At 38.5% G+C, this 15,606-nt stretch overlaps 1 protein-coding gene across 9 annotated transcripts in view; it reads left to right on the top strand.

The window, feature by feature from the left end:
* The window catches only part of ANK3 (ankyrin 3), a 382,298-nt gene that overhangs the window by 59,295 nt on the left and 307,397 nt on the right, over positions 1-15,606 (top strand). The window contains exon 1 of one of the 9 annotated variants that reach the window (XM_054206385.1): positions 7,777-8,666. The exons of the other annotated variants lie outside the window; for them this stretch is intronic. Within the exon in view, the coding sequence (XP_054062360.1) occupies positions 8,604-8,666 (63 nt within the window). The 5' untranslated portion in view covers positions 7,777-8,603. Of the gene's footprint in view, positions 1-7,776; positions 8,667-15,606 lie in introns of those variants that run through there. 9 annotated transcript variants of the gene reach the window in all.

Genomic DNA, 15,606 nt, shown 5'->3' on the forward strand with positions numbered 1-15,606 from the left:
GACTTGTGATTACAGAAACTGGACAAGAATACACTCTTGTGCATGCCTGCCCCGGTACTTCACTGATTTTTTTATTTTATTTTTTGGGGGGCTTTTTGCCTTAGCCTGAGCTTAAAGAAAAGGCATTTTTAGCTGGTGCTTGTCTGTGTGTTGTGTTTTTTTTTTTATTTGTACATTTTAATAGAGAATCTTTCATGTAGTTCCAGGTTTGAAAAGATTCTTGGAAATTCTATAGACATAGGAAAATCAAATTTACGGGTGGTATGTGTTTTAAATCTTCATAATGTATTTTAGGTATAAAGCTTAATATTATTATGGTGTTATAAATCAACAGATTGTAAAAAGAAACTCTCAATTTTGATTCAGTTCTGTTGAAGCAAATATTTGACAGACGTTTATAGATGAAGGTTGTTCCTTTTGAGCTGTATGTAAATTGCTTTCATAATTGCAAGTGGAAGTGAATGCTTTTAATCGATAGGCATTGACCTCGGGCAGCTGAAAATGATTCTGATGAATTTTGTTCTTAAATCGCTGTTTTTTGTAAAGAAAAATCTTTCTGGTAGATACAGTACATATTGTCATGTTGGGAAGAGATGAAACTCTAAAGTGCTTAAACTGCTTACAAGAGATTTTAAATTTAAAAAAAAAAAAAAACAACACACCAAAGCAAAAAACAGTTGTTGCTATTAGATGATGAAAGTCTCTGAGACACTTCAATTATCGGCACAGTGATAGAGAGAAAATAAATATAACAGTATCTCTCTATTACTGTATGAAAGGATTTAATGCGTTTTCGTGTTTGACCTCTTACATGCGCTCTCCTATCTAGTCTCCCCTGCCTCTAGATTTCTCTCATTAGAAGATATGTGGATGGGAATAAATTGACAGATAATGTAATCACAGCCAGCATACAGTGTTGAATGTAAATAGGATATAACTTCATGTTTGGTGCTCTGTGAAATAATTATGGCCATCGTTTCACCTGCTTTGTATGTGCTCTAGCTGGGGAAAAAAACCTACTGCTTTTTTTGTTGGAGAACTATAAAAAAAACCCCAAAAACAAACAAAACCCCACCCTGAAAACCCAAACAAACCCCCAAACCAATCATTTGTTTGCCATGAGAATAGCTTTATTTTTCAATTCTTTCTCCTTCCTAAAACATGGAGTGGGAGAAAGACATTGTATGAGAGAGAGGAGTGGGAACACCTCTCTATTTTTCCCCTCTGCCCCCAAATATTTTTTTTCTTGGGGATATTTTTGACAGAACTGAAAAAATTTCAAGGAAAATTTCCCCTCAGTAGGGGAAAAAAATTCTAATTTGATAGGTTATATAAACTGATTAAGCTCAGGACTATATTGTAATAAAGTTGTTTGTATGCAAATATACACAGATTTATACAGATAATGTTACAGTATGGACTAGATCTCACCTGGCTATCAAATTTGGGGGTTTTCTTCTTTAAAAGGCACGTGGGCAGATGACTGTTAAACCCAAATATCATCTCCTGTACACATTTAAGGTACCGTTGGGCATAATAGTGATGAGACTAGAAATAACTTTTGTTTTTATATTTCTCAGTGAAAAATTTAAGTTTGAATGTCACGCGTTTTTCAGTCGGTGCTATGACTTAGTGTTTTTCTTGCACTTTTAAAATGGTGTTTACAGTGGGTAAACATGATATCGTGGTTTAAAATAAAGGTAAGAGATGAAGAAATTGCCACCTGGCCAAAGTGCCATGAAGAATATTTTTCTCCCTAATTAGAGAGAAAAGCTGCTAGATACTCTTACTGTGTTATGCTCCAAATGTGGTCCCAAAGCAGAGTTGCTCCAACATAACTTTTTTTCCCTGTGTTTAAAAACCCCAGCTTTTCTTACTGCTGCTGCAATATCACCAGTAAAATTCAGATGAGTGTCTGGCTTAAAAAAACTTGCAGCCTGGGGCCTTAGAATCCCAGCTAAATTTGGGTTGTTCAGCACTCACTAGATCAGTGAATTTGTAGGGTTGTGAATAATCTGTTGTGAAGGCATGTACCATTTTCCTGGCTTGTGAAGCTACTTTTTTTTTTCCTGTGATTGTCAAAAGAAGCATTATTCTGGGGAATGGAGAGGCTGCACATGCACCTGTGTATAGACTTTCTTCATCTGTCTCTTACCTTCCATTGTCTCACATTTATGTCTTAACGGGATTGGTGTTAGGCTGGATCTAATGTACCACTAACCACGGAGGTGTGCTGTTCTGGGGCACTGTTGTCTGATAACCAAACTGGTGAACCCCTGTAATGATATGAGACCTGACCAGCTGGCCTGATGGCTCACTGTGAAGGAAGCACCCTGGAAAGGTGACACACACCTGTCCCTGGACATGGTGCTGCCACACAGCCTGGTGGAAACCAGCCCTGGGAAAGGCAGGCCCCCTTGGCTGGTTTGCATCCTCTCGTATCCTCAATGTACGCATAGGAAGACACTGTGTGCTGGGAAGCACCTTGTGCTGACAGGCAAACTTCTGCCTGCCATGGTTTCTGACGTAAATGGAGCTTGACGTACATAGTCTGAAATATTGCTTTTTACAGTGGGCCTTCTTTGCCCCATGTCATGGTCCTATGAAATTTTTCCAAAACCGGCTGCTCTCGCTCCCATCCTTCCTCTACACAATTTTACTGACAACAATATGCATGCTTAGTATAAAACCTGCTATCTTAGTTTAGTAAACTATTCTGTTTTTCTAAGTTTAAACTTAAAAGAACCTCTATAAATAATAGGGGAAAAAAGAGTCTTGCAAAATACGAAAGGAGTGAAATCAAAATCAGAATCTATTGTGAAGTATCTCATAACAGGTAAACAGGAATTCATAGAGCTTGGATATAAAGTATGTTCTCTTTGTGTAACTATTTTCAAACACAGTTGGCAGAGAATTAACTTTGTACTAGCTAACAAATTTTGCAGGAATTCTGTGGTATGACTCGTTCCTTACCAAATTTTTGGTTTGGTATCCCCTTGTTAATGAAATGGAATTCTTACAAACTTCAGTTGCTGAGGGATGTTTCAAGGCATTTCTCCCCTTGAAGGGAGTGAGGGAAGGAATTTAATCTCTTTGCTTTCTCTCTCCCTCAGAGTATTTCCCAGCACTCTGGGCTTCACTCCCAGACTCTCTTCAGTTCTATCCTCTAGGGATATGTTTGTCCTCAAGGCTCCTAAATTCAGTTAGCTAACATATGTTAAAGTGATTGTGAAGACACGAAAGCTTGGGTTTGATTCATGTTAGTATCTTATGTTCAGCCCTGGACTTCAATAGAAAAATTAATTTTAACTTGTTAACCTGAGTTAAAACCTGGGTTGCCTTGCCTTTGCTTCTTATTTTATTCTCAGCCTTTTTAAGATCAGAATAAATCTTTTATCAATGTAGGTATTTGTCCTCCTGAAGGAGTTGTTATAACTTCTTTCCTGATAACATAGGAGAGTTTGCAACTCTCTATTGAGTGTTTAATCAGAAGGCATTTTTTTCTTGTGGCTTTAGTTGACTTCTACTCTACAATATTGGTCCAGGTCTGAATTGATGATACACCTCCATTTAAAAGGAGGAGGGAGATGAAGGGGGACAATGCTACCCTATAGCGTGTGATTGATTTTTTTTTTTTTTTTTTTTTTAGGACCCAAAAAATCTTCAGGTTGGTAGTTGAGTCTATAGTGTACTGTGCTAGGCATAGTTACTAAGTGGTAACCACCACCCTATTCTCATAATCTTAGTCTGAAGATAAGTGGGTTTTGGGTTGTTTTTATGTTGCCATGGGATGATGGCCCTCTACACACATGTGCTTTTGCAAACAAGAGCAGATTGGTAAATAGGCTGTTAGAAACCTACTATAAGTTAATGAAGTCAGTAATGGAAGTATTTGACTCATCATTTTTTAAACTGGTATTTAGCTCAAATTATGGAATTTGAAAATGAATCAAGACTGACGTCAAAACTATTTTTTCCCCTTAGCTTTTAATGTCTTCCCAAAATGATTCCTTTCACATTTGAAAGGAAAATATACATTGCACTTGAAAGGGGTATGACTTTTAGTTGGTTTTAATTTTGTTAGAGAAAGAGGATTAGAGTTAATTTGTCTTCTACCCTCTCAGCACAAATTCCATTCCTGTCTAGGTAATACTTGATTAACCTTGAATTTTGGCTTATCATAGCATAGAACATTGCTTGAGGTGCAAGAGGAAGTACTAAGCAGTCCATCTGCAAAGTGACCTTACAGTAAACATTGAATGCCACAAGCTTTTGTTAAATGAAGCTTGTGGATTTCTACACGTATAAAGAGCAAACTGGCTTTTTGTCTGCCCTGCTTTCTCCACGCTCTTAGTCCTTTAGTTAGACTTTGGAGTAGTTTGCCTGTTTGGATTTTGATGTTGTTTTGGTAAAGCAAGTAACTGTCATAGCTGTTCTTTTTTAAAACCTGTCGCACACAGTTACAAAACAGGTTACCAATAACAAGTTGCATACCTCTTGCTTCTTGCATGCAAGTCACTCTCATTTATAAATAGAACTGTTCTGATAGACAGAACTTGGCCTATCCTCTTGTCCTCTTATGCGAGTTATTTTGATTTAAAAATAGAACTGTCCTAGAACTGATACGTATCAACGAGGTTGTGAAAGTTCACTTCTAGATGCTACTGTAATGAAGCAGTAAGTTACAGGGTGCTTTGTGCGTGTTCTCATCAATAATCTAAAGATTTTAAAATACAGTATTTCCAAGGAGCTACGCGATTGCAAAGTGTTACGCTCCTGCTTGTTGTTCCTTTGCTGTAGCTTATCAAAATGTACCCAAAATCTACATGTGCGCTTCAACAAAGAAATACCTGTTGAGGGCATTATAAAAAAGAAAATGCTTCTGTGAGCAAGGACTATCTAGACATTAGATAGTAATTATAATTTGTAATCTATTGAACTGCTGCTTTGATCATAGCAGTGTTGCAGCACGTTTTAAGCATAGATAGTTTTTGAATGCAAACACTTCCTTAGCATGTTTTAAGGCAATTCTGCATTGGCATTGCTCTGTCTTAATTTTGTTTGCTTTTTGAACTTGGAGCTCACTTCTAAAAGTTTAAATCTTCCTCGATTTCTATTGTTTTTCAAAAAATCATTATTTTTGTAATCTGGTTTTGTGCTCTTGGCAGCACTTTAATATGCATAAGATTCTTTTCTTGGCTGTTTGAAAATGTTAATTTTTTCAGGCAGTCTTGTTTGGCTTTTCTCCTTCCACTTCAGTTACCTTAGGCATTTAAATACACAGAATTACACTGAGTATGCTAAAAGCCTGGGGATGGAAGAAAGTTAATTTGAATAATTCTTTAGTATAATTTGGAGATGGCCTGATGTCAGCAGTCACTTGATAGTAGCTTTACTATCAAAGACAGTTTGTGGGTTCTGCAGGGGAATAAAGTTGAAAGGCATGATTTGAAGAATTTTTTATTTATTTATTTTTCTATAAGCCTTTCCTAAGAAATCTCTGGTGTATTTCTGTTAAGGACTCTTACATCTAATACTTGGCTCTTCCTTCTGTCTTAGTGGATTTACCTGGAGTAAAAGAGCTTGGAAATTTTTTTGAAGTAAGGAGGAAATGGAGGAAAAAAAAAAAACAACCTCATAAAAGGGTCTAAATGTTGACATATGAGTGATTACTTCAAATGGCAGAAGATAGATTCGTTACATTTCTTTTCAGCAGGGTTGCTATGGTTAGCTGAGCAATATGGGGGGAGAGGAGTGTGAGAGCTTTTCCTACCTCTCAGAGCATCTTGTGACTATAAAATTCTTCTATTGCTTATCTGGATTTTTCCTTCATGTTCTAAATATACCAGTGCTTGGGAGATTACTCAGTTTGTGAAAAAGAGAGAAAATAGGGAAAATTAGCGTTCTGAAATAGGTAGCCACTGAAGGTATTGATGGTTCAGAAATAACTAAGTGTTCTGTGGGTTAGGAACAGGTCATGAGTCCTAAAACCTAATAAAACGCAGTTTCCATCTCATGGGTTGGACTCAGAGGTAGACAGCTAAATAACCAAAGTTCAGTGGGAACCTGTGGTGTTCCTCCATCTGCATACCTGAGCTCAGCGAATGGTTTGAACGTGTCAGCTTCTTGACAGCTAACAGGTTGCTGTGGAAATAAGGATTTTTCTCATTTTTATTCCTGAAGAAGCATGACTGCTCTTCATGACCTTTGCGCTTAAAAAGTAATACAAAATTAACTTATATGCAAACAATTAGCTAAACATGCCACAAATTACAGAGGCTTGCTTTCTTTTAGTTAGCCGGTTTAATGTATCCAAGCCTTAACTTGTTTTTAGAAGACACACTTGAATTGTACTTGAAACAAATCCAAATAGGTAGAGTTCAGAAAATAATGCATTGGCCAGGGGGATGCACACATAGTAAAAAATAGCCTTGAAGAAAGGAGGTTTGCTTTGCACATGCATTAGGATAGGATGATATCTTGAGTGTTTAAGCACTGTTTTACCCACTGTTAACCAGCAGAGAGCACTTTAGTTTATAACATAACATCTATTAAAAATGTGAAATTGGGAAAGGCTGGGGTTATTTTTCTTTCTCTGAGGCGGCCATTAAAAACAAACTGACAGTGACAATTAAATTTCTGGGTTTTGTGCATTATCAACAGTGTTCATGTTTTGTACAAAAATACTGCTTTATAAGTAAAATGTTATTGTATGCCAATGACTTAAGGGAAGATTCAAGGTAAATTTTATCAGTAGTTTCTTGATAGTGTTTATTTAAACTCTGCACCTTATGAGGTACAGCTCCTCAAAGTATCAACCTTACCAGGTTGATGTGGAGGATTATCTCCCTAATTTGGAGCCTCAGGTTCAGATGGTGCCTGTACGTTTTCAGAGCATGAAGACAGTGAGCGGCAGGAGTTGTTGCCAATGCACAGAAAACAGCTTCTGTGTGATGGTGCTGTTGTGGTTGCTCACTGAAATTCATTGCTGGAAAAGCTTTGAGGCAAATAACATTATGAATCAGTGCATTAAATCTTCTTTTCTTAGTATGCGGTATGTGTGTTGGTTGTCATGAGTGAAATGCTTCTCAAATGAGGGTGAAGGGTGGGAAGATGTGAGAAGATGGGAGGCAGAAGGATCCTGATATTGACCTCAACACCCCCTATCCCCCCAGCCAAACTATGTGTTAATTGGCGGTTGCCGGCTTAAAACAAAAAACCAAAACCTACAACAAAACAAACCCCCTCGTTGTCACTTAGCACCTCTGATGTGACTGGAGTCCTTGGAAATGGGCAAATTAGTGTTTTGCTAACTCAGGTCCACAGTATGAGGACAGTGGATGGGGCTATTGCATGTTGTCTGACAGCTGTTCCTCCCCTCAGCTGGCTTGGTGGGAGGGGAGAGATCCTAAGGGGCAAAATCAAAGTGGGAATCTGTGGATGTACCGAAGGAGAGGTGCATAAGCTTAAATGTGGTAATGACATCATTTAGAAATGTCTTGAATGACTGCTCTCATGGCTGTTGGTAATGTGTGGGTTGTGTGTAACACATCTTAATGGGCATAGAGGGAGAGGAATGAAGTCTCTGACCTCTCCTGATTATGTGTTTTTTCCCTATGAGACTTGTAGAGAAGTAGCCAAAGCGTTCTGCGGAGTAGGTCAGCAGCATGTGGAAACACGATCTGCAATTTGCCAGTCGTGCACATACATGAAGCACGTAACACTTGTGTGAGAGCTGCATTAGTAGAGAGACCGTACAAATCCTGTCATCGGAACAGGCGTACAAGGGAGGAGCAAGCTTTCACAGGCAGGGGTGGTTGCAAATACGTATTTTGCTGAAATATTGTTGCTCCTTTTATGAGATGAATAATTAATATTATAAACCTTATTGTTCAGAGTGGTAATTTGCAGGTCCTGTGGATGGGGTTATGGAGCTGGTGGAAACGTAAACATCTCATCTAGCAATTTCTTCAGCAGTGTGGTGTGCCTTTTATTGTTTGAATCTGCCTGGGAGTGGCTTTAAGATCCAGTAACCTGATCTTTTATCACTCTCGGAGGTTTCCTTTTCTGGTATGCCCTGATGCATTCAACACATGTCGGTATTGTATGCGAGCGGCAATCCGAGCAATTCAGGCTCACTTTCTCCGTCTGCAATAAACGGCAAATCATCCGCTGGTGAACGCTTCTCAGACTTGTCAGCCGTCTGCGGCTAATTTCTGTGTGGCTCATCAACCCCATTTAAGAGACTGGAAGCGCTGTGGATGACCAAGCTAGAGAGCGTTGACGAGATCTTGCCTCAGGAGTAAAAGACTAGTTAAGAATGAGAGAGGGAAATGTTTTTTCTTTTCTTTAGAGGAATCAGACTGGTGTGAGAACACCCAGTTTCTCACTGAGGAAAACAGAACACGGCTATGAGCAATTCAAGGCTGTGCAGGAGGAGCAGAGACTGCCTTTAAACAGCAGTTATTCTGTTACTTGCCTGAGAAACGTCAGCAGATGGACTTTGGTTTCAGTGCTGTGAATATTTGCGGTGGCTTTGCATGTTGGAATACAAGCAGTGATCTCTTTTATTCCCCTTCCCCTGTGTATTTACCTGCTGAAAAATGAGTGAGGAAGCAAAGGAGAAAAATGCTAAACCAGCTCACAGGAAAAAGAAGGGAAAAAAGGTAACTCCCTGTATAAACAGTCTGCTGTAGTGCCTTTTTTATTTTAAGTAATTTTGTGTTCTAGTAGTTTGCTTCTGGGTGTGGAGTGGCTTTGGTTTGATAATTTGTTTAGAATAAGGATGATGGTAGAATCAGGATGGTTTTGTTTATGGTAGATGCTGATGGGTGTGTTCTCTGCTAGAATCAGTAATACCATCACAACTCGGTTGTTTTGCATTATTTAAATATTCCAGTGCTTTAATATATGTTCGTTACAGAATTTCTTTGTGGTTGTAGTTTTCCTAGTGTATTCCAAACACAGGATTAACAAGTAAACAGGTATCTAAATGGAGCCTTTTTTTTTAAGGGAGAGACTGATAATCAACATGTGCTCTTGTAAATGAATATTATGGACGTTGCCAAGAAAAGCAAGTTTTACAATAAGCTTTTATTTTTTAAAAAGCTACGTTTTTTACTGCATGACACTTGGATCAGTTTTATATATTTTGGGGGCTTGGAAATATTGTGGTTCAACTCAGGAATAAAATTCCAGTTTCGGTGGAACTAATTTATGTTATGGTGTAAGTCTTTTGCCTGAGACTGTGCTTAGAAAGACGAATTTGATTATTACCTTCTATGTTGCAGTTTTTTGCTTTCCTGATATCCATGTAATTTCCCCCTCCCATTTTGAAATGGATTATTTTCATGTGTTTACACTTAAGAGTGAAATTGCTAAATCTAGGAAGTTGACTTCTTGAGGTTTTTCTAACTCGTATTTTAAATATTAACTCAGTATATTAATTTATAATGTGAATTTCTTCTAGTACTGTAGAAAGAGAGATCCAAAAGGTTTATCATTGTTGTAGAAAATATATTCAGACCCCCACCCTTTATTTTTCTGAGTGTATGTTTGCCTTCCTATCATATGAAAGTGTATGACAGCCTCGTAGTTAATACATTTCCTTGGTGAAGGATTCAGTAAAGGTTGTTGAAAAAGCAAATTAAACCAGATTAGCCCCTCTATTCTTCCAGAATTGCAAAGAACAGCTTTGGAAGGAAGGAGGGGAAAAAAATAATTAAAATCACTTTTTAATGCTAAATTAGAATACCTTCCTGACATACAAAATGCTTCCGTCAGGTATGATAGACTGTCTTAGGGCTAGAAGATATAAACAAATTCTGGGGTGGGTTTTAAATTTTGACTATGTTAATATTTTTTACTATGTTATACAAATTATTTTTGTGGCGTTCAACAATCTAGCTATAGTTTTATAGCATACACCAAGTTTTACAGCTTAAGCTCATATAGATACATGTCTTCTAGAGGACCAACCCCAACAAGGAGCCAACAAGACAGATCGGTCCAGGTGATTTGGGATTAAGCAAAATTTGGAGTCTCACCTGTTATTCCAGCAATGTCTGGTGATGGTCTACCTGTATCTTCACCTAGTAAAGGTGATATTCTCTGTAGTCAGGAGGCTACGCCTGCCCTGTCCAAATCCACCCTCTCTTTACTGGTACAGCATGTCGTTGATCTCAGGGGAGATGGGTGGGGGAAGCTGTTGGACATGTTTACATTTGTGAGCTACTGCTGTGAGCATTTGAAGGCCAATAGCACAACGCTCAGTTGATGCCTTGCAAGGTAACGGTAAAGCCTACCCTTATGTGCCTCAAGCCATCGCTGCATGAGCTGCGCCTAACACCAGGGCGTGCCTGCAAACCATTGCATTTCAATATGGAGTGGCTAGAGCTTTTTAAACCTGTAAAAAGTGTTGTTTCATGATTCTGTTTGATTTTTTTTTTTCTTCGTGCTGTTGGAATCACTGAGACTGTTGCTGTGATATGCTGCATCAGGATGAGGTGTGTCCCTCATGACTAGTGCGCATCAAGGCTGCTTACTTGTCAGTGTTAAACGCAGGCTTGGGCCAAAATATGCCCAGTGGAAACTACTCTTCTTTTATTTAAACAAGAAGCAACCATTTCTTTTGGTTCTAGTAGAATTTTCCCCTGCTTTTCACAGTTCATTGGGGAAGGCTTTAAATTTATTGTTTTGATTCAGAAGATGAATCTCCGAATGACCAATGAAGAAGAACTTAACTCAGGAATGTTCTCTAAGAAGTTTGATAAACAAACAGTGTTTGGCTGTTATCTCCTGAGCCAGGTTGAAAGCTTAACTGGGGCTGGGATTCCAGTGAGTTATGCCACCTGTCCCTCCTAAACGTAGGTATCCTGAAATGGGTATTTCCATGGCTGCCTTCCTGTTCTCTTTAGATAGTTCCTTTCTTGGCAGCTGTGCTTTCTCCATATTTAGCCTTTCCCTTGCCTCCTGTCTCATTTATCTTCAGAGCTTGAGTGGTGGCAAGTCTTCCTTCTGCTCTTTGACTGCTGAGGTACTCATTCACATTCCCTTCACTCTTCTTCAGCTCTTGGTTTTCCTGTTCTTACGCAGTGTCTGAAATAAAGATACAGAAAGAGCAGGAGGACAGCCATGGAAAACTGACACAGTTTGCTATAGGGAAACCACAATCAGTAATGCATGTTCTGATTTTTCCAGAGTTGTATGATTAGGGTGTACCATAAAAATAAGCCTTAACCTGACAAACATTTTCTCACTTTTGAGCACAAAGACACGCAATAAATGTGCATTTAGTACAGATTGGCCAAAGGAGAAGATTTTCTGCAAGTATGCTGAAAATGTCAATCTAGATGGAGAGGATGAAGATAAGAAACAAATCGGGTGGTGTTGCTGAGATTTATTTTGAAAGATGGACAATTTGGATGAAAGCAGAACAGTACTGTGTTTAGCACTGTGTTACTAAGTTGGGGATACAACTTTCAAAGGATGATGAAGGTATCACATCGATATTTATTGCTGAGGCTACACTGAACAGGATTAGCTCTGATGGAATAGGAAGCCTAATTAGTTTTTCTGTTCCATCCTTCAGGGTTCCTCTCCACCAGCAGCCTGTGCCTTTTGCACTTGAGCTTCAGTCATCCTGCGATTTCCAGTCACGCTTTTACAGAGTCAGTGTTTTGAAACTGTCAAGTTGAATCCCTAGGCATTATGGAGTGGCTTTATCTTGTATGTTTGTGTCATCACTTTTCAGTAAATTTTGGAATCTCAATTATAGAAGAGCACTGAATTCAGCTGTCAGTAGAGATAGAAGATGTGTTTTGATTTTTAACAAAAGAGAAGTATTCTTTCCTTTTCTGATTCAAACTACCAGAATGAAATTAGCTGTGAAAATACTGATGGTCCTCTGAAGCTTTAAAAGATAATCAGGAGTGCATGAGTAAGAAATTAGACCAGCTCGAAACTTCTGAGTAAAAGCCACTTTTCAATTTAATCTTACAGTTACTTGCTGGGCATCAGTCACTTCTGAGTAGTGGGAAATTTCACATTAAACTCTTATACCAGAAGCTTTGCTGGGAATGCATATTTTTTTGTTTTGGGGAGTCTTTTACTCCCCTTTTCTGCCCCCTCCAAGATCTTCAGACAACCTGCACAATTAATGTTGCTGATTTGTCTCAGCATAAATCAGTAATGGAAGCTCCTAACAGAAATGGGTAAAAAGAGTTTATTCTTAAATGTACACAGGAGAGAGAGCTCATGCTGAACTTTTAATGTGATTCTAGAGTAACCTGTTTATTAATCCACCTCTCTGCCTTATTTAGTTGATCACTGTAGTGTGATTTCAACACTGTTCCATCACTTTGTGTAACATACGAGTATGCTACGCAGGGAGGAATGAGCTGCTTATGCAGCAGATTGAAAATCGGTGCTTGGGATCAGAATGTTTAGGGCGGCCAACGTTATGATTTTTGGACTAATAGGAGGTTTAGCTCAATCCACTTTTCTTGAGCCAGTAGCCTGGGCTCACTACACTGGGAACACACTTAGTTTCTGCCAGGGAGTATTTGCTCTGTCATAACTCCAAGGTTTGACTCAGCAGTGTTAGTGGCTGTCTCCAGAAGGGACTCTTCCGTTGTTGCACATGGTTGAAAATCTGGACAGCAGTGTGTCTTTATTGAGATGAGAAACTTCAAGGGGCATTTGTGTGGGGGTACATGCTGAGAAGTCAGAGGTTCTCAGGTGTGATGAGCCATTCCCTGCTGTTGTAAAAATGCAATATCAATAGTGATCTGGGAGAATGTTCTCCCTGCCTCTGGTGGAGCCAGATCAGCTCCTTTACATGCAAAGCCTGCCTCTACTGAAATAGCATCACTGATTTCAGTGGGGAAAATATCTGGGGGCCTGAGGTCTTGGCATTTCATCTTCATATGGCCAAATGATTCCTCTACGTACGTATGATTATAGTGGGACTTCTGGTGGTCATAACTCAGCACCTGTGAAAACCAACTTTTGTCATGACAAGATGAGAAATGGTATTTTGTTTCTGAGATTCATGGCGATATCACACTTCTTCCAAAGCTGTCTTTTACAACTAGATTTACAGATTTTGTTGCTTTAATGCTTTAATTTAGTGATTATTTATGTTCCGTTCTCATACACATTATGGTTGTTGGGGGAGAATATTCACTGCTGTTTGCTCCCAGTGATGAAGTACTCATTGCTGACAGTAAAAAAAAAAAAAATGTTCGTGGTAGACTTTTCTAAATTTTTTTAGCTTTTAATTTATTAGTAAAATTAACTTATTACTTGGAGTGTAAATTGATTTCTAAATTTGGGTTGTTCCTGACAAACTGAGAAATTAAAATCTGCTTAGATTGTGAAACAAAATGCAAAAAGACTCTACAAGGAAACTGTCTCTCTTCTTGTTTTGGTAAAATAAGGTTTACACTAAGTTGTTAAAGTTAAGTTTCTATGGATGAGAAGTGGTTCTTATAGATTTAAATTTGACTGTATTGATGGTCTCAAACCTTAATTAGTATCCTGTGCTGAAAATTTAATTCAGTGGCTTGATAAACAGATTTGTTTTGGTTTTGCTTGCCAATTTCTACTTGTTCAGCTTTAACGTCCATTTTATTGATGTGTGATGGATTCTTAACCTCACATTTTCAGCAGATATATTAAAGAAAAAAACAAAGTACAATGGGCCCTCAAAACTTCTGGAAGATATTCCTCATTTGCATGTCCAAATAGTGAAAGTCCAAGAATGGTCAAATAAAGATGTTTTTAATCATTATGACTAGTCTTAACTTATTTGTTCCATTTTCTAAAACTTCAGGCTTTGAATCAAAGGCATTTACATTTTCATGCCTTCTATAATTTTCTGAATTGCCCCTGAAAATGAAAATGCATTGATTCCTGTCACCTTAACTGGAATCACTTTGGTATGCAGTAATATCGCTTTTCCTTTTATGGAACAAAATAAAGCATATGTAATGGCAAGTTAAGCATCTTACCATTTTGAAATGAGCCACTTCAAATGTTCATTTTACCTGGAAAAAATACTCTGATTGACATTATCTACCTTCAGTAGTATTAGTCAACAGCTCCTAGCCCCTAAGTATATATGGTTAAAAAATTGTAAGTGGATGTTATTGTCATAGTCTATATTAAATGAAACAGCAAAGTGTGTTATGTTACTGAATTTTAAACATAATTCACTCTGTAGGTAGGTGACAGAACTTGTAACCTGAATGGCAATCCTTCCATTTGCTGCTAAATTATGACTCTTGCTGAAAAAATGATTTAATTTTTTTAACATGCTTTTTTAACAGAGGAATCCTGCAATTTGTGAGGGAGATTCTCTGATCCTGTGACATAAGTTCATCCCACAGTTCTGAGCTTTTACCAGAAAATTCAGGTGTAAACAGTTCTTGTCCTTCTCAAGGATGGGTCTAAGAAGTAGAAGTACAATTGTGGATGAGTGCTTCAGCCGATTTTCTTTTTTATTTTTTTTTCACCAAATTTTGTGTTCCTTGTGGGGATTTTCCCTTTGCTTCAATGAGCCATGTTCCCAGCTGCTATAGGACCAGGTGTTTTCCAGTGTTGCCTTCTTTTGAAGCCTGTGTTGCCTTTTCCTTCTTCCACTCTTTCAGCATTTCCTCAATGGGTTTCTGAGCTGTTCTATTCTTTGACTGACCTTGGCCGTCTCCATGTGTCCTCCATCAGGACGTTGATGGCCTTGAGTCTGTTTTTGGGTTGAATCTCTCAAGACTTCCCTCATGTTGAACTGGAGATTTCATAGGGGGTTTCCATCTCTACGATAGAGGCTGTACACTTTCATTCATGTTATCACCCAAAGGACTGAGGCCCCACGTGGGGTCTGGTTCCTTGGTCGCCTCTCCTTGGTGCACTGTGGCAGAACATGAGTGCAATGGGCAGTGTTCCAGGATGGCTTGCATGGTCATTACGGTGCCTGGCACTTCAGCTGGAGGGCTTCTAGTACTTCCTATTCCATAAGCTGGGCACTTACAGTCCAAGTCAGGTTGTCTCCTTTGCAGTAAATTGTTTTATGTACAATTAGGTTACAGGTAGATTGAATTACAGAAGGTGGGTTTGAGCTATAAGAGACACAGCGGATCAGCTTCACTTACATGCTGCTGTTTTGCAGTCATCAGTGGGACAGGAAATGATATAAAAGTTTCTGTAACAAAGTCTTTAACCCACTAAGTAAACTTTGGCTCGCTCCAACTTCAACTTACTTTGAATTGTATGGAGATCTTTTTCAGGTTCCTTAGAACCTGAATGGTCTCTGTTTAGCATCTGGGATTTCCTTTTTCCAAACTCTGTGACTGACACAATTATAGAATTCAGTAGGTCTTAGTGACAGCACCTAGATAGGTCTCATATGTGTTAAAATGCTTATCACATTTATGCAATGGTTATCTCTTAAACTAAAAATATGCTGATCAATCTGTCAATTACAAATTGAGAAAACTAAATGCATCTGGGCATCCCCCTTTGACTTCCAAACAAGAGACTGTCTATCTGCATAACCCTCACTCGTTGTGGGCTTGTTCCTCTGTTTACATTGCTTCCACTTTTGGAGGT

The sequence above is a fragment of the Rissa tridactyla genome, chromosome 6 (genome assembly GCF_028500815.1).
Source record: "Rissa tridactyla isolate bRisTri1 chromosome 6, bRisTri1.patW.cur.20221130, whole genome shotgun sequence".
In the NCBI taxonomy this organism is placed as follows: Eukaryota; Metazoa; Chordata; class Aves; order Charadriiformes; family Laridae; genus Rissa; species Rissa tridactyla.